This window comes from Eptatretus burgeri, chromosome 1 (assembly GCF_056783735.1).
Source record: "Eptatretus burgeri isolate ZD-2024b chromosome 1, Ebu_testis_v1, whole genome shotgun sequence".
In the NCBI taxonomy this organism is placed as follows: Eukaryota; Metazoa; Chordata; class Myxini; order Myxiniformes; family Myxinidae; genus Eptatretus; species Eptatretus burgeri.
Window position 1 is genome coordinate 10,027,257 of NC_140961.1, and position 19,838 is coordinate 10,047,094.

Below are 19,838 nucleotides of genomic sequence, written 5' to 3' on the forward strand. Positions count from 1 at the left end.
AAAATGGCTGAGTGGTACCGTTTAAAAGTCGTTGAGTGTAAAAAAAATCCAATTGTTGAGCGCAAGCGTCTACTTTCAATAGTGGGGTTTGAGCGATTTAGCACGTTCAATAGAAACGATTAAAATTTCCGAGCGCCAGCGTCAAAAAACAAAGGCGAGTGACAGCAATTTAAATCGTTCATTGTAAACAATGAAAATAGCAGAGTGGTACCGTTTAAAAGTCGTTGAGTGTAAAAAAAAAAATCAAATTGTTGAGCGCAAGCGTCTACTTTCAATAGTGGAGTTGCAGCCATTTAAATCGTTGAGTTTATCATTTAAATCATTAAATCATTAAATCGTTAAACGCAAGGATGATCCATCATAACCCACACCCTCCCCCTCACACTCACCTACTACTGCCAACATGAACAAACTACTACTGATACTGATACTGTTACTGCTGACATGGACATCGACTCAAAAAGGACTCAAACACTGTTGGGTTCCCCTTTCATGAGCAGCATTTTTATATACCAATTCCCAAAACCGCTGGGAACACATCTTTATATGGCAGTTGTAAGCTAGAAACACGTTCATTTATTTTTTTGTCGACCGGAAGACGTCATTGGAATACGTCTACATACGTCGATGTGTGTTGGGACTACGTAAAGAATTGGTTCAAAGCACGTCAAACACAAGTTAGAAATAAGTTTCGCGTAAAAAAGACATTACCGCGACGTGTTTCGACTTATGAGTAGCTTATAAGTAGCCTTTGTGGACGTGTGTAAGCGTCCACATATCGTGTGTAAAACTTATCCCCATCGCATGCGGAACGTGTGTCATACGCCGAGTACGTCGTAAAATTTTGAACATGTTTAAAATTTCTTGACGTACTCTACTTACTACGACGTATGATAGCCTACTTTAGCGTTCTACTCACGTATACCAAACTTACTCATACCGTATTTGACGTGCCCCCAACATTTTAGACACATTTTTCTTTGGTCGGCATACGCTGGCAAGATCGCCAAGGTGTGACCGCGATGTTGTCACTTCCATTTCTATGGCAGTTATGATTCGAATCGTTGTGCGTCAGCCTTTTAATAGGCTACGTCACGACATCGTCGGCGATGCGTGCAACACGCTATGCCTAAGTTAGACTACCGTTGGGCATAGGTTGTGTAGGCCAACAACAGGTTCAGCATTCGTTGGTATAAGTTATCTATAACACAACGAAACGTTCTGTGTCCGTTACCAATGCGTTATACATAAGACCAAGTCGCTATGAATACGTCCGAATCTTTAAAAAAAAACATCAAAAGTTCAACGTAAGCCAGCGTTTTACATACATTTTAATACGTTGCCATCGCTGGCTAAAACGTCAAGGTGTGACCGGGCCTTTAGTCGGTTTAACTCTGCTCTTCTGTGTTCCCCTCCCACACTATTGTAAATAAATATTCCTATTGTTGAATGTTTCAGCTCGTTTCTGTCCTTTCCTGCATTGGCTTAGCACGGTGAGTGTTGGGGGAATTAAAAAGGCCGTTGCCGCCGTAGTCGTGCATTTGGACCAACGGGACCTCGGTAACCATCCACTCGGGTTACGCACGGGTCGAGCACAGTTACGGCTCGTCCCGTTCGAGCTCCGTCGAGGGTGTGAATTCCTCGGTAGCTTGCCATGTGGGCTTCGAGGTATTTTGAAGTTTGGTAAATAACCTTGTACCACGTGGCTGAATTATTGACGATTCATGGTCCTGTAAGGGACCCGTACCTTTGGAGTTATCGGAAAGGTACGATCTAGATTCCGGGTGTTCGGTGGAGCCGACTCTACTGCTCTGTGCTCGCCGCCAATACCCGGCCCACAACAATGTGACATCCCATTTTTTGCTCGCCTGTTCGAAGAACAGAGAGCTATCGCGATACCCCCGCCGTGAGCATCAGCGTCAGCGTGAAAATGTTAAAGTTTTTTGGTGCAAGTTATTTCCTTTCTAATGTTTTTATCTGCCACTATTTTTTACTGATTACAATATACATATATTGCTTTAAAATTATTTGGATCAGACTTCACTGCAATGCTTTATAAAAAATATTATTAGACTCGTCTTTTGAAAACGATAAATGTATAAACAGGCGAGCATTGGGTGGCTTTGACACCAACTGGTTTTTATTCCTCCACCGTCGAAGTCACCGGAGGAATGTTTTCAGGTTGTCCGTCTGGCTGTTCGTCCATGTGTCTATGATAGGTTTTCGTTACTGCAAGAACGCCTGAAGGGATCGAAGTCAAACTTGGTGCAAGTATGTATCATTATGTACAACATTTAAATATTCATTTCAATAAAAAAGACGATCAAAGCTTTTCGACTTGCACTCCTCAGGATAAAACCACAATCAGATGAAGAAGTCGCACCAAACTCTCATTTATAAAGTTACAATGTATTGTCCTAAACATTGATTGGTTGTGGGAAAGAAAGGACGGGATTACCTAATTGGTGGAACCACAAAAGATCATGAAGAATGATTAGGTGGAAATTAACCTGCAGAAATGAAATGGAAATGAACCTCCATGAATAATGAATCGGCAGAGATTAATCACCAAGAACTTGCGGAAACGTGATGCTAATTAGCTGAGGGCTAATTAGCATTACGTGTTTGGGGGTGTTAACACATTACGGGATGTATTTTCATGATGACTCGAAGTTGACTGTTGTACAGTCGTCATACAGTCAAGCCATCATAGTAAAGAGATATCAAGTTTGGACAAAATCTTTCTGTCGGCAAAGAATAGGGTTGGTTGACCTGAAGAATGCGGCCTCCATTGCACGAAGGAGAGATAAACTGCGTCCTCTACTCATGATTTTAAACCAACCGATACAATATTGCTCTGCACACTGAGGATTATTCAGTCAATGCTGACCAATTGCAGAAGCACAGGGAATAGTTGTCGTACTGTGTTCATTCTTACAAGCCCGAGTTGGTTGACTGACCCCTTCTGATCCCCAAAGGGATATGGTGTTCAATGCGATCCTTCAATCTCAGATGTGCAGCCCACCAACCAAGCATCACACTGGCACTGAAATTCGTAAATAATCTTACTTGTATGAGAGTTGGGCAGAACATCTTTTTGGACTGACGGAAGCAACCGGCGGGTCGTGAAAATCACTCTTGATTGAACAGCATTGTAAGAATGGGACACTGTCTGTTTGATCTGGTTTACAAACCATTGAGAAACTTTACCTTCTTTAAGGGAGACGAAGGTATACAGAGCATTTACCAGGTTCGATTATAGGATTTTTTTTTTGGTGGGTTCAGGAATTGTGTGTGTATATATACATACATACATCTATCTATGGATAACCTGTTCAGGATACCCATTATCAAGAAGAATGGTTTGATGGTCTCAATTTCAGCATGGAGTTTATCTGTGGAGCAGATCTTTCTTGCTCGATTGACCAAGATACCAATCAATCCAATCTTGTAGCTAGAGTAACTGTGTGAGTCTCACCAGGTATATATGAACCTGCTCTGTGGTTCCACCAATCAGGTAATCTCGTCGTTTCTTTCTCTCAACCACTCAACGTTGAGGACATTACATTGTAACTTCATCAGTGAGAGTTTGGTGCTTCTTCTTCATCTGCTTGCGGTTTTATCTTGAGTGCAAGTCGAAAAGCTTTGATAATGTCGTTTTTATTGAAATGCATATGTATGATGATGTGTACATAAACTGATTAGATTATGGGGTCAAGAGGTCAAAGGTCATGTCTGGTAAAAATGTGACATTTGAGAACAACTGAAGGGATTTAAATCAAACTTTGGTACAAGTATGTATCATGATGTAATCATCTGTGCGGAGGCATAATCTGTCGATGTTGTGACGTCGAAGATTGCTGTGCTCTTTCAATTATCCATGAAGCAGCATCTGGACACCATTTTTGTATGCAGGAGACTTGTGGTTCACCGAGACATTTCCACAAGTCGTTTGAAAGCCATGCTTTTAGTTTTAATCCATGGAGGCTTTTTTCAAGGCCTTCATCCTGCAGAACCTCCCTGATTTGAGGCCCCACAAAGATTCCCTCCTTCAATTTTGTGGCACTGATGTTTGGAAATTTCTCAACAAGGTATTGAAACACTCGCAAATTTGTCTTGCCCATCGCTTTCACAAAATTCTTCATTTATCTGAGCTTAATGTGGAGAGGTGGCAGCAAAATCTTCTTTGGATCAACTTGAGGAAAACACTGGACACTGCTCGTTCCTGGCTCATTTGTGCTTTTTTGATGCCAGTCACGTCTGATGTAATGATCTGTTGTAGCACGGCTGTCCCATCGGCATAGGAAACGCCGGTATTGCATGAACCTCCTCCATTAATTATTACTCAGGCAATAACCTTTCAAATTTGATTGGTTCTCATCACGAAAATTAGACATACTGGAGGAAAACCAAAAATAGATTTAGAATCAGCGTCCCAAGAGCTATCTCACCTATAGTTCTATCTAAGGCTAAGCGCATGTAAGTGGTTACCACCCCTATTTTAGGGCATACCCTGACGTAAGTGGCATTTTTGAAAGTCACAAAGACTACTACTGGTCATGAAATTTGGTTCATTGCACAAACAGTGTTCCATAGGACCTTAAAATATATAGGTTCATGGGTCTATGATGTATATTGCTGAATCTACAGGATTTTTATTGAATATACATGCCCAGTATTGGCCTTTTTCTTGTTTCACCTTAAAATATGACATATATTAGACCATGCAAAAATACAACATATAAAACATTCTATATGAAATTTCTCATCTAATCAAAAGGTTGTCACCCACCATCTGAGAAAATCAGCATTGTGTCGGTCAGTGGTGGATTCGCATGATATATGAACATTCTGGCACATTTTTATTTTTTCTTGTTTTATTGCCCTTTTAGAGCCTGGGACTATGAAATCCCCTAACAAAATGACTAGTTTATCAATAACTCGTATTTACGTGTCTTACATTATTCAACTTATTACCAATAATCAATGTAAAAAAAATTGAGATGATCCGGGTGGATACTTAATTACAGCGGCTTGACCGAACTTTCCAACCCAAACGTCCGACTGCACGTCACGCTTTAAAAAAAAAATGCTTTTATTCTTCTGTGCATCAGGTTATTTCCACTAAAATTTATTTACAAATGGGGCACAGTGATATAGATATTATAGTATAAAAAAATATTGAAAACATGCATGGCTTTGATTTAGAGTAATTTTGCATTTTTGTCTGACTGCACGTCACACTTTTTTGAATTTGATTAAAAAATTAATTTTCTTAAAAACATTTTAAAATATTTTTCCAGGTATTAAAAACAAATATTTTATTAATTTAGAAGGCAGTTAAAACAGTTTTGGAGAATTTAGAGAGCTTTTTGTTACTCCTACAATTGATTGAATTGAAAATTTACGTCCAAGAATTTGTTCAATAAATCTTCTCTCTTTTAGTGCTTTTCAGCATCTGACAGTCACTGAATAGAGCAGTAATAAAAAAATAGGGATGTATTATTTCTTAATAATCCCAGAAATTGGTATTTTGATTCTTATATTAGTTGCTTGAATAAGTTACAGACTATGACCTTCATTTATTTTGCCAAAAAAGAAAAATTAGGCAATTTCATTGAAAACTTGCAAAACCATCAGAATAGGTACCCCTTCTTCAAAGTCATATTTCCATATATATATATATATATATATATATATATATATATATATATATATATATATATATATATATATATATATATATATATATGTGTGTAATTAAGCTATACGGTTTTTTGTTCTGAACTCGGTTAGACTTACACTTTCAGGAAAATGTAGTGAGAAGGCAATGGAACAAACTTCATTTCTTGACATTTTTGAAAGGGAGTGGGAACCACTTACATGCACATAGCCCAAATGAAAAAGACTTGTTGGCCAGTGTTATCATTACTTATTTTTGTCGGTCTTTAAAAGTCCAGTCTGCAAGCCCAATTCTTCGAAAAGTGTTTGAATGTAGAATGTTTTGCACATAAATGCAATCTTGTTTGCTTCGTCAATTGGAACACTGACATTGTTGTGGTAATGACTTCAGGGGGTAACTTTACATAGTATGGGATAGTTATCTCCCATATAACGTTTTTGTGGAAGCATGAGGTAACAATTGTGATACAAGATGTGTCATTTTATGTGTAGAAAGGTGCTGTTTCTCCTTTCTTAATGTCCCTCTAAAACTGCCATCCCTTGATGCCCCTTTTTATGTTCTCACCTTTGCATTCTGTCTTAAATGTTCCTTACAAGAGTCCGATAGGTCTTCAGGCAAACGTTTGGGCAGGAAAGCCACCGTGATGGATAGCACGACAAAAGGCGTTGAGTGACCAGGTTTTGGAAGGGTTCGCCCCACCCGCAGACTGGGCCCCAAACAGTGGCCGAGCGAGGAGGGTCTAAGTGCATCACAAAACGGGTGGAGGGTGGATTCTATAAAATGCGTGACCCGTCTCCACTGAGAAAGACTCTACAATGCAGACTGTGTGAGTGAGTCAACTGGGGTTACCCATGGAATGGACTCCTCCCACACAAATGGCAGCCAAGCCCCAACCAGGAAACCACGACCACTCCCTCCACTCATGCCTACTTGCTGCACAGACTGGGACTGCCGAGCCGTGTTAATGTTGGGACCTCCGTGTCCTGCTGGTTCAGCAATGGTATTTTCTGTCCCGTCCATGTCTATCGTCTATATCCTGAGGTGTGAATGGGCCTGTTAAGGCTGAGGTCAAAAAGCATTTTCCATGGTTTGTTGGCTCATGGGCTTGTATTATGTGTGGGGGGTGGGGGGGGGGGGTAATCTTTACTGATTGAATTGCTTCTGTTTGTATTCCTGCCCCATGTTCTCTCAAATACACCTTAGAAACCACTTGGTCTCAGGATGCATTTGAGTGGTCTGAGTCACGATAAGAATTATATGTCCTTCAGAGGACAGATCGGGTTCGGGCAATTAGAAACTCGAACGAGGCCGTTTCTACACCTGGCGACTCCGCTCAGTTGCTGTTGGAAAACGGGTTATGATACTGATCAGCGCGATATATTGATGGGCTTGGTCATTCCAATATGTACGGTATTGTGGTGAACAGGCCCGTAATATGACCTGGAACGATAGAATTAATCAGCTTCCCAGACTGCTTTCACAATTTGATTCATTGGTTGGCAAGACCAAAACTGTGACCGTACTGGCTGTGGGATTTGACAGCATTTGCAGGCGAGTTAACATGGTTGATGAAGACGACATTGCCAAAGTTGATATGTGAATTGAGAATCCCTGGCAGTGGAATTGGCTTGACAAGTTAATAGATAAGATATCACTTGGTGCTGTGATCAACAAACTTTGCAAACCTGGTTTCACTTATTGCAATGTTTGGTCCAAAGAAATTAACTACTGGAAGTGGTGATGTCCTGCCTGAAGACTATGTGATTGCAGCAAAATGTTAGGCGCTTGTGAGGATCCGGCGATGCATCATTAAAGGTGGAATTTTCACCGGAAACCATCATTGCATAAATATAGTTTTGGAATGAGCAAAGCAACTATTTGTGCTGCAGCGAAGGGCGTTGCATGACAGTATTGTGAGGGATTTGCTGGGCAGGTCAAGAGTGGCTTATTTGACCCTGAAACCGAGGAAGGGTCCTCGTGTCCAATTCTCGTGTTGCCTTCCCGGCAAGTTAATCCCCCCCCTAGATAGGGAGCCGTGCTCTCAACGCAGTTGAATGCAGTACGGCCGAGCGTAACCTTAAGTGGGGCATCGGCTAGTCTGACCGTAGTGAATCAGCGGGGTAAAACTCCCATCTACCATTTACATACTCGTGTTTCACCAATAGAGAGAGACAATTGAGCAGGTTGGAAATAAAAGGTCTTGTTAAACAAATCGCATGTACTTACAAGCAATGCAGTGTCACAAAAGAAAGTCTTACCCTTATACACATTAGCCCCTTAGACAATCACCTTATCATGGGAACTACAGACATGGGTGCCTCATTCGCTCCAGGAAATTAGACAAGTGAGGTTGACAGACTGAGAGATGAAGGCGTGGCTCGTTGGCGACCCCTCACTCACCCGACACAAGCCTGCGGGCATACGTGGTCCCAACGTGAAAAGGGGAGGGGAGGAGGACGAAGAGATAGTGTGATGGTGTGATGTGTCGTGTTGAGAGAAATGTGGCAAATGCTTTCTAAGTAATGCATCGAGGAAATTGTGAATGCATATCGGTACCCCTGCTCTGAGCGAGTCGAGGGGGAAATTGTTGATTGCTTTTGTGTGTTCCTCGTGAACGATTACAAATATGGAAAGCAAGAGAAACATCCTGTGAATCAGTGTGTCATTGCCAACACGTCCAGGGAAAGAGCTCCGTGGCTGGCTTGCTCTTTCTGAACAGAGCCTGTCTGCGTAGCGGCTCGCAGTCACACTGCTCATTCCTGGAGAACTCCTCCTGGCTCTGTATGCTCCCTGGACATACACGACGGGGTTCTGGGTGACCCAAACTTTGATAAAGCCCTTGGCTGTGGTGTGGTCAGCGTCCCGGTACAGCTAGTTCCTCACGTTGCTGCCTTTCATTGGTGCACCGCTGTTGTCAAGCCACGCTCATTGCTTGAGCTCCAGGCTCAGGGCCACTGTTCTCTGATAACCTCACCCAAATTCGGTTCTTCCTGCTACAGCGAGCGCTGGATGTTCTCGTGCTTCTGGATGGTTTGGCTTTGTATTGTGGTTTTGTAATGAAATGCCGGTTTCTGTGTTGCAAAGTGTGTGAATGCGCTGAATCGAGGTGTGAAGAATGAATGCTTAAAAAGGATTGGGAGAAGAGGGTGAAGAGATTCGAAGGGATACAAGAAGAGGGGATTTTGAGAGGAGTTACAAAGGGAATTCAAACCTGCTACCCAAACACAACACATTTGCCTGTCCACTGATACGAGGGAAAAGGTAATCTATCGAAACAAAATACAACTGAGATATCTAAACTCCTATATGTGTTGAATGCAACTCCCTGGGGTCTTCCAAAACCTCAACAGTATTAAGGACAGTTGCGTGTTTTTTTTTTTCTAATTTAATTATTTTGTTTTCCCTGTACCATTTGATTGTAACTGTTGAATGATTTTATTCTCACCAGTACAAGTATATTTGTGCTGTTGGATGGGAATTTATGTTTTTCCTGACATTTTGTGTCCTCTACAAGGATTATATTCACGGGTGACATTTTTTACTTTGAGCACAGAATGCATTTATTTAAGCTGATCAACTGTTGTCCTTTCATTAACTTCAATCCAATTTAATTTATAAGGTCAGCATTGCAACCAAATTGCTTTTCCATGATCTTTCAGAAAAGTGTTCAAAATGGCATTTTTAATTGCAAATGTTTAATGTCAAAACCCAGCAGGATGAAGGAAATGTCGTTTAAATTTCCAAGTAGTTCCCAGGGAGCATGCCCCCCCCACCCCCACTACCCTCCTACTATGGGTTAACCTCTTTGAGAAATTAACCCCATCCGTAGTTTGAACAGAATATTTTCCGAGTTCATCACAAAACGAAGCAACATCTCGAGTGAAGAGTTTATAATCTGTGCTTATTTGGAGGCGTTCACATTTGTGCCTTACAAGATTAGATGAATAGTTAAAAACTACAACTTCACTCGGTCGAGCGTTTACCTCCACCAGACTGAGCAGTTCACATCTTGTATCCCACTGAAAGTCCAGATGTGCATCTGGACCTCAACTGAAATCGAATCGGCTTGTTCTTGTCCCCAAACCAACTCATCCACCAAGTTTTTTTTTTTATTTTTTTATTTTTTATTTTTTCATAATTCGTCCACAACCTTTCGAAACATGTTTGAGATCTTTTTTTTGGCCCTATCTGTTAATTATGAAGAATTCAATTATGTTCAAATTTGCACAAAAGCACCAAAATTGGTACACATGTAGAATAATGTATTCCGAACAATTCTAGATATGGAGCCACCCGAGATTGTGCCTTGGTCAGCTTCGGCGACCATTTTCCAAAATGGCCGCCATTCTACTTTTGTGAAATTGGCTATATGCTCTTATTTTCTTATTGTATTGGTGGTAGATATAAGGAAAGTGTAAAATTCAGCAAATTGACCATGAAAAGGCGTATTCAAATATTATGAGCCAGTATTTTCGGTAAAAAAGGCATTATTTGATTTGTAAATTGCTGCTCTCCTGAAACTTTTCGCTGAAAAGTACCCATTATTGCCTGGAGAACAAGAGTCAAATGATATTCATCACATTCAATGGGTTTGGAATCATCAAAAATTGCATTATAGATTACATACTTTACTCTATTTTGAAAAAGGAACTGATAATCGTGATAATGACAAACTCAGAAAATGTAGTCAAATTATTGCACACTTCACTTTGAAGCGGCTACGGTTAACTGTCTTCTACCATTCTACCAGGACACATGGTACACACATACATCAGTCTAGTACAATATGAGTTTCTGAGCTCAAGTGTACTGGCTTTGGATCAAGAAGTCAACACTTTTACAAGCAATACGACTTTGCATTTGCACATTCTAAGCTTGGCCGATATCTTGGTCTGTGTTTACTGCGTCTGTCTACTGGCATTCTCCTTCACAAGCACACAGTCCAGTGCATTGCAGATTAGCCTTCTTGCATTTGCAGCGGTTTCTACAGCCAATTTTGCAGCTGCACAACACCAGCTCGAAGCAGCTTTTTGAAGCCTCAGGGAGTGTGGTCCAGAGCGGTTCGTAGGACCCATCCTCTGTTTTCCACCAGCCCCAGCTTGTTGGTGATGGAAGCACGGATTGAGGGACCAAGACCTGCCCGCAGACATAGCCACCCTGGAAGACTGATCTCTTCACATGCTGTTCCAAAGCATCGTAGGTAGGTGGGATGCGCTGGACGGAGTTCCTCTTTGCGAAGTTTCTTTCTGGCCTCGTTGACATCCGTATCTGGACTGGTGCAGTCATAGAGGAGCACCACAAACCTTTCAATGCAGTGCATTGTGTCATCCTGGATGTTGACTGGCGTGGTGGTCAGGGTCACAAGAGAATCTGTCAGTTCTGGAAACGAGTTCCATGTGGCCCAGGCAGATTTCTTCCGATGCCCCACGAATGCTGATACCGTGTCACATCCGGTCATGGCGTGGAAGACAGGGAGGGCACGTGCCTTATGTGGACGGAGGGAAGCAGCTATTTCATGGGCATGGATGTAGCAGTAGTTCTTGCCCTCCCAAAGGCAATCCAGAGTTCATCCATGCATATTAGTGCCTGGGCTACCATCACCGCCAAGACGACGACGTCGGTGTCTACGGTTCGAACTTGAATCCGACGGTGGTCATGTTCTGCAACATGGGCCCCATGTAGCATGATGGGAGTGTCCGCCTCTTCTTGACCGCATGGAGCCAGAGAGCTTTCATCTTCCTGCCTTGGAAGGCAGATGACTGCTTCACCATCAGTGACTACCAGCTCCTTTGCCTCGTCATGGAAGGACTGCACCAGCACATCGGACAGGAAGGTGAAGAGCTCCACCTTGTTTGCGTCGACACGTAGGAAACTCTGCCAGTTTCCTGGTATGGCTGCGGTGCTCACCACATGCCGTCACATCCCTTTTCCTCGTTTCTCCCTTGTCGCCATCTTCCAGGAGCCATCTTTGTAGCTATCCCAAACGAGGTCAAGACGTGAAGCACGACGCAGCTGCCCCTTGACGTATGGGATGAAGACTTGGTGGGCATATTCTTCAAATGTCTTGGCAGTGCCAGGCTTCAACATCTGCACGATGACGGCGCCGTCAAGGACAACAGAAGTGACAGCAGGTGCATCAGACTGAGCTTCAGCAACGCCTTCAAGGCACACCAGCAAGTTGCTTTTGCTATCCAGGTGTAGCTTACCTGCATCAGATAACGCGGGAGGGCATGCTTGATTTTCATGACTGAAGAACTCGTCCAGCTTCCCATCGCGGTTCTGGCAGCCTATGTAGAGCCTTGCAAATAAGGCCATGTCATTCTTCACAGATGCTTCCTTTCCTATGGGTGCTTTTTGGTCTTCTGTCTGTTCTGAAGAGGGGGAGTTTGTTCCTCTTTATAGGTTCGTCAATAGTCTTGGTTCGGTCGATGAGACAATCCTTTGAGTATGCCTGAAACTGTTCTTGTCCAATCTGCTTGGCAGTGCGAACTGTTTCAATCACTGCAGGATCGGCAATCTCCTTGGTGTCTTGGACCAGCAAATCTGGACTATCCTCCTCGAAGGGATTCCCCAGCTCTTCAATGACAGCCACAAGTGATTGTACATATTTGGCAAATGCTTCCTGTGCCCGTGGTGTTTCTTCATGGTGACGTGTCTCCTCATTGGCATTTGGATTGGCACCACCACAACAAAATACTTCTGAACCTGTCACTGATGCTGTGTGCCAAAATGGATGTACCCATAAAAATGACCATTTTTCCCCAATACAATGGTTGGAAATATATTAAATCAACACAAATGACATTTGTATTGTTTTCCTTTGTAAATGCACATCACATGGAGTATTTATCACCTCTGATAAACCTACAAAGATAATAACAATGACAGATATCCCATGTTGTTAAGGCCTAAGTCACATTTGCTCTACGGCGAGGATATGGCGGCCGTACGCCCTCTGAATTGACAAACGTGCGGCGGCCGCAGAGTTTCTGCGGTGGCCCTACGCCGTTTGGCTATCTTTTACAGGCCGTAGGGGCCGCCGTGGAATTATAATAACGCGGAGTTATAACTTTTTTTCATTTCTACGCTCGTCGTAGCAATTCGACATGCCAAAAAAAAAAAAAAAAAAACTGGTAAAAAATAAAATAAAAAATTAACCCATTCGTTACCGTCCGTCTGGCCGCACGTTCACCTTCGGGCACCTTGAGGCTACCTTGCGTCTGCCTTTAAAATTCTATGGCCGCCCCCTTAAGGTCACCGTGCGACATCAAATCAAAGACTGTACGGCAACCCCACGTTTTCGGTCTCCACAATTTCTAAATACGCCGTGCGGCTCCCTGAAAAATAAAAACATATGTGACTGCTACATTGTGTGACCGTGGAAATACTGCGGCCGCCGTATAATTGCGAGTGGCCGTAGATTTTGGAGACCCCACGGCCGCCGTGGCAAATGTGACTTAGGCTTAAAGTAGAATGGTGGCCATTTTGGAAAATGGCCGCCTAAGCTGACCAAGGCAAAATCTCGAGTGGCTCCACATCCAGAATTGTTCAGAATACATGAGTCAACATATGTACCAATTTTGGTACTTTTATGAAAATTCGAACAATTGGTTTGCTCTGCTGCAGTACTAACTACTCTCTCCTTCGGCGAGAATAATAACCCCATGTAAGTACATGAAGAAAAAAACATGCGTACGGCTTGTGTGCATATATAATACATCGTGGTTATATACTTGGGATCATTCAAATTTCACTGGGCCATGGATAAGCACCCAGGCCTGAGGTTTGAGGTCTGCTGATCTGTGCTGCTTCATGGAATAGTGGTGCATGATTTAATCGGGGTGGAGTCAGGTTTGCTGTCTAGCCAATGTGGGTAAAGCAGTGGGCTGGAGTCAGGGCAGCTGAACACTGACCCATGTATAATATGTGTTATTTTTTATGTCTAAAAATGGCATAACTGAAAAATTGAAACGCCCTGAAATTCACACTAGTTCTGTAACTTATCTTAAAGCTATGTACCAAGTTTCAGTCGAATATGTTAAAGGGTATGGGGACAAAGTTGGAAAAAACCACAGGGAGGGCGGCCAAATGGAGAGCAAACCTATAGTGCCCTTCGGTGAAAGTGACAGGTGACCAATAAGAAGGGGAGGTTCAAAATTTGTACTCTTATTTCCCAGCTGATCAAAAGAAGATGAGGATTTTCGAAACAACATCTTCCATATCTAAAGTGATGAGGCCCTCCCTCTTTCATCTCAGCAGCTATGTCAACAAACATAACATGCGGTTTTGGGTAGAACACCAACCACACAGACACATGGAATAACCAGTTTCTGTAGTGATGGTAACATTTTGGTACGGCTGCGTAGAGATTCTAAAAACAGTAAGATACTTTTATAGGGCTCCCGGTGTGAAGGGAGAGGAAGAAGAAGGGAATGTGGTAAGGGAAGAGTATTGATTATGGGGGATTTTAACTTGCCAAGGAAAGATTGGGTCCAGGAACAGGGAAAGGGCAGAGCAGATGAGTTCAGGACAGTGGGGTATGGTTATTAGATTTCAAGAAGGCAAACCTTGAGGGTATGAGGAGAGAATTGGGTGATGTAGATTGGGAGACTCCAACAACAGGACAATCAGCATCACAGAAATGGGAAACCTTCAATGAGAAAATGTGTAGAGTGCAGAGCAAGTACATTCCAATGAGGTGTAAAGCAGAAGCAGAACGAGACCAGGGTGGTTGAGCAGTGAGAAAAGGAATGCTATAAAGGAGAGGCAGAAGGCATTTATAAGGTTTAAAATAACAGGGCTGGAGTTGCATTCATATCACTATCGGAGTAAACAGAGGCAAGTTAAGAAAATAACTCGGCAAGCCAAAAGAGACTATGAGAAGGACATGGCAAAGAATATTAAACACAACAGCAAGGCTTTCTTTAAGTATATCAGGGGAAAAGAACAGGTTAGGACCAGTGTGGGCCCATTGAGGAATAGCACGAGGAGAGTGGTTGGTGATGAAAGTGAGATGGCAGGTTTATTAAACAGGTATTTTGCTTCAATTTTTACACAAGAACAGTCAAGAGAATTGCCAATAGCTGAGAGTATCCATCAAGGTGGTGAAGAAGGGCTTTTATTGAAGATTCAGGTTGCAGTGGAGGAAGTAAAGGAACAGTCATGAAATTGCATGATCAGGCTCCAGGTCCAGATAATATGCACCCGAGAGTGTTGATGGAGTTGGCTGAGCAGGTAAGCGAGATGTTAACAGATATTTTCAACAGCTCACTGGAGTCAGAACAGGTACCAGAGGATTGGAGAGTAGCAAACGTAACACCATTATTTAAGAAGGGATCCAGAGAAGAATTGGGAAACTATAGGCCTGTTAGTTTGACTTCAGTTGTATGGAAGGTGTTGGAGACATGAATTGTGGACCAGATGAGGAACCATTTTAAATAAATACAAACTAATTAAAGGGGGTGAGCATGGGTTTACCAAAGGTAGTTCCTGTCTAACAAATCTTTCAGAGTTCTGTGAAGCAGTGGCTGATTGGGTGGATGAGGGAAAGGCAGTGGACATAGTATATCTCGACTTTAAGAAGGCATTTGATAAGGTACCACATCAGAGGTTATTAGCCAAAGAGAGGGCTTGTGGAGTGGTTGGTCAGGTCACCAATTTCTTCCTATCACAAAGCCAGTTTGCAATGCAAAGAGTGGCTGCGAGTGAGAGCATGTCTTGCTGAGAAGATGTAAGTAATGGGATATCTCAGGGATCAGTACTTGGCCCATTACTATTCATTATTTACATCAACAATTTGGATAGTGGGGTAAAGAGTAAGCTTTCCAAATTTTCAATTGACCCACAGCTTGGAGGAAAGGTGGACAGCAGAGGGGGTGATGATCAGATTCAGGAAAGTATTGATACTTGCATGGAATTGGCAAAAGATTGGCAGATGGAATTTAACCTGAGCAAGTGTAAGGTGTTGGGGATGGGAAAGAACAATAAAAATAGAGATTATAGGATGCAAGGGGGGGTAACACAGGAGAAGGATCTGGGGGTGGTAATAGATATGGGAGGTAAGCAGGCAGCTGGAGGAAAAGCAAAGAGTTTTAGGTTTCAGGAAGGGCATGCATGCCATCGAGAAGGTTCAGCGTAGGGCTACTTGATTGATTCCGAGCCTCGCTAGACTCAGCGATGAGCGGCTGAAGGAGACTAGGCTTTATACACCAGAAAGGAGATGGTTACGAGGAGATATGATAGAGATGTTTAAGATAATGAAAGATATCGATAAAACATGTGCAGATGAATTATTCAGCAGAGTAGACAGTGATAGGATCAGGGGCCATAGCCTGAGAGTAAAGAAGAGGGGTGTTAAGACGGTAGTAAGGCAGAGGTCTTTTACTCAGTGAGTAGTTAATGCATGGAATGGTCTCCCTGGAAAAGTCATGGCAGTAGAAACAGTAGATATGTTTAAATTAAAATTAGATAGGTACCTGGAAGTTATGCTGATCGAGGGGTAAGGGATGTTGACCGGACTTTTAGGTAGCTTGAGCATTGATGGGTGATTGCGGTCATGTGTATGGTGTATGGAGTCCTGTTGGTGGGGGTCTCGTCAAGGGTTGTTGTGTGATTGATGTTGTTTTTTAATTTTTTTTCAACCCAAGCCCATGCTCCCTTCCCTGGGGAAAAAATCCAAAAACTGCAACAAGAAAAAACCCAAACACTTGATTTAAAAAAAACCAAACATTTTGCATTTTCTTATTCTGATTTGGTGTGGTGTTGATGTGGTGCAGGCAGGAAAGGCTGAATGGCCTCCACGTGTCTAATTTCCTTGTGTTGATACCAAATATTGGCATGAAATTTAAAGTTGCACATCATTTTGGACTCAAGCATTTAAAAAATAACATCACACACATGCAGCTTTGCACTGCCATGAAATAAGCTTGTAAGCCTACATTTAAAACACAAATACCAAGTTATAAAAATGTTTTTAATCTGTAAGGGGTGGTCACCCTGATGGGTGAGGGCTATATATATGAGAATGTCTGCCTGGACAAATATCCCAGTGAGGCTCCACATGGAGTGCGCTCTCTCGCTCGTACAGTGTGCCTTTTGCTCAATAATTTCCTGTTTTCATTTTCTCACAGATTTCCTGGCTATCCATTCAGAAAGGATGGTAAGCCTGTTAGTTTTTCAGATCCTGGTCAACGGAGTGATGGTTCATCACTGCATTCTGGAGGTGAAAGTGGTTCACCGGTGATGCCTTGCAGGTGAGGTTGTTGGGATTTAAAATACATAAATGAAAGCATGATTGTGTGTTTCTGCTGTGAATATAGTGCGTGTGAGTACCCCAAGCACAGCACTGTTTTTTTGTTTGTTTTGATAGTCGAGACTCGTGGAAGGGCAAGTACATTGAACGGATCAGGACGTAACAGACAAAAACAGGAAGCAAAACACACAAAACCAGAACGCAAAGGAACAGTGGAGACGTATGCAAAAGGAGCGGTAGAGAGAAGGGGGAAACACCAACAGTGGAGTTGAAGGCCAAGATGGAAGAAGACTTGGACAAACATTGGGTAGTGGGGAGGAATGGGAGGCAAAAGAGGAAGCATGGGGGTGGACAAGGTGTATACAGAAGGAAACTCCAAGGCGGGAAAACTGGAAATTTGGAAGGGGTAAATATTTGGGTGGGGTTAACGAGGGTAGAAAAGATCATAGTGTTGGATTTGGGATGATCTGAGGTGGTGATGAACAGCTGTCTCGGAGATCTGTTGGCTTTCCTGGCGGGAGGGATTTCCTGCACCTCTGATTCTGTACTTTTTATCCACAGTAACTCGCACTGTTTCTCTGTTTACTTTTACCACCTTCACAATTACATGTTTGACTTACTTTTTTGGGGGGGAGGGGGATGGGGAGAAGTCCCTCCAGGGAAACCTTTGCAAAATTTTAGTTGCCCAGAAAGAACAAAAAAAAATTTGTCACTCGTTAGCAAGACCACTCTCAGGAGGAGGAATCTGAAGTGTCGCTTATGTTGTGGTTACGATGAGAGTGGTGATGGGCTCACTTGCAGATGAGGAGATGCACCACATCCTGGTCTGGACTCCTGAGGGGCTTTTTTGTTGGGTTGCGCCTCGCTCCAATCAAAAACAAAGCGTCAGTGCTACGAGGGTGAACACAGAATGGTGTCCACTCACGGACTTGCTCGTTTGACTCGGTGACCTATTTGACTCACTCCACTAACACACTGCCCTCCACACAGCTCTCCCAGCACAAATCTTATAGCCTGTTGTGACCATACCAAGCTCTGCAGACTGATTGGCTGTAACCCGACCTTCTCGACGTTCTGAACCGTCGAGGATGTTCACATTCCTCTGGCGCAGTCATTGGGGCTGCTGTTCCACCCCCCCCCACCTAGTTCTCGATATCTTGAACATACTCCTTTCACCCTCTTCTCACTTCCTTTGGGGGGAGGGGTAGGGGGGATTCGCTGCATGTGCACAGTAGCTGCTCACCTTTTTCCAAAGAACACATTTAGACATCACAACTGGGAAACAATTGAGAGGATTAAGGTGTATGAATGTTAGTAGCTTTGATATGAGAACATACATAATGGTGGAGGAGGGATGGGGGGTTTGGTTGTGGAAACCTCACCTGTGAACGATTCTGAGCGACGGCAAGCTATTAAGCACACCAGGAGGAGAATGTGAGCAGGCAGAAGTGCAACACCGACGCATACCTTCTTGGCTCGATGACTGAGTACCATCGGTAAACCCTGTCAAGCAGCTGAGGTCCAACGGCCTCTTGGGGAAAGCAAAATGGCTGGCTGTAACAAAAATATGCCAACCAATGACAGTCAGTCACAGAAAATGACGAAAGCGACATGGACCCCTCGTAGGCTGAGGCCCAAGTCTGTGCGGCCACACCGAGCACCCGGAATGTGTGCTGAAAATGATAATGACTGCACCTTCTCCAGTGAGGAAGGGATCCCTGCCTCCTGAGAGGACAGAGCTCTACACCAAAGCTTAAACCTAAAAAGGTGTTGCCTTTTCCACAACTAACAACTACTTGGTTCCATACGAATCAGAGAAGAACAAAATGAAGAGCTAGAGCTTGGAGGAGAAAGAAGTCATGCGTAGAATACGCTTTGCAGTGGAGGATGAAGCGTGGGGACTCGCGGTGGAGGAGAGATTCACGAACCAATTGAAATGAACAAAGCTGACAGCCAAGGCTGAAGGTGTTCCATTACTGAAATTCAATTCAATAGCATCAATGAAGCAAAGATACTTCACCCAAGAAAGAATAAAGGAAATAACTGACAAAGCAAGACAAGCAGTTGAAGACAAATCGGATGACCCAGCGAAAGAGAATCAGCATAAAAATGATATACTGGACAAAGAAGGAAAAATGGAAGTTATTATAGACTATAGGGCATGTAGTCAAAATCCCTTCAGAAAGTGCTTTTTGTGGTCTCCACATTGGAACTACATATATTATGTCTTAAAATATAAGTATTGCATGTCTTATCAATATCCCCTTTGTTCCCACGCTCAAAAGTGGAGCATTAATTAGTAATTCCCACCTAAAAATAATGCGTCAAACAAGTAATGTTTTTTAACGGGGTACTATGGGTCAAAAAGACCTGACTACATTCAAGAGGTATTATCTTGCCAATGTTTTGACAAATGATGCCATGTTTGGTATCAACATAATCATATAAGTGTCTAGTTTTAAGAAATACATTAATTAGCGCAAGTCAAGGTCAATCTTGTTGGTGACCCGAGGTCAAATGTCAATGACCTTAAATTTGGGCGAAGGTAGCATTAAAAATTTGCTCATAATTTTGTACACATTTACAAATATCAGATCATGCTGTAACATCACCAAGTTGTTTATAGGTTAGCAAGCTGTGATCCAATGGAGTTTTTTTTGGAAAAAAATATTTTGCATGTTGCCATGGCAACGGTTTGCCAGATTTTGTGATTTTTTTTTCTTGCTGATGAACTATTCGGACTACCATAAATTCTGAACTTAAGACATTTTCCAAAAATGCTCTCATTAGATCACAGTACATAAAACAATCAACAATTGTGCCAATTTTCAAGGATGTAGCCCACTCACAACCGAAAAAAATTACGATCAAATCACGAAAAGCTGAAAAACGATAGAAGCCGAT

The 19,838-nt window shown here is 42.7% G+C and overlaps 1 protein-coding gene across 5 annotated transcripts in view; it reads left to right on the forward strand.

Moving 5' to 3' along the window:
- The window catches only part of LOC147033842 (tudor domain-containing protein 1-like), a 211,638-nt gene that overhangs the window by 78,484 nt on the left and 113,316 nt on the right, over positions 1-19,838 (forward strand). For all 5 annotated transcript variants that reach the window (XM_085871804.1, XM_085871782.1, XM_085871822.1 and 2 more), the window contains exon 8: positions 16,813-16,935. In XM_085871804.1, coding sequence (XP_085727930.1) covers positions 16,813-16,935 — 123 coding nt within the window. The remainder of the gene's footprint in view (positions 1-16,812; positions 16,936-19,838) is intronic.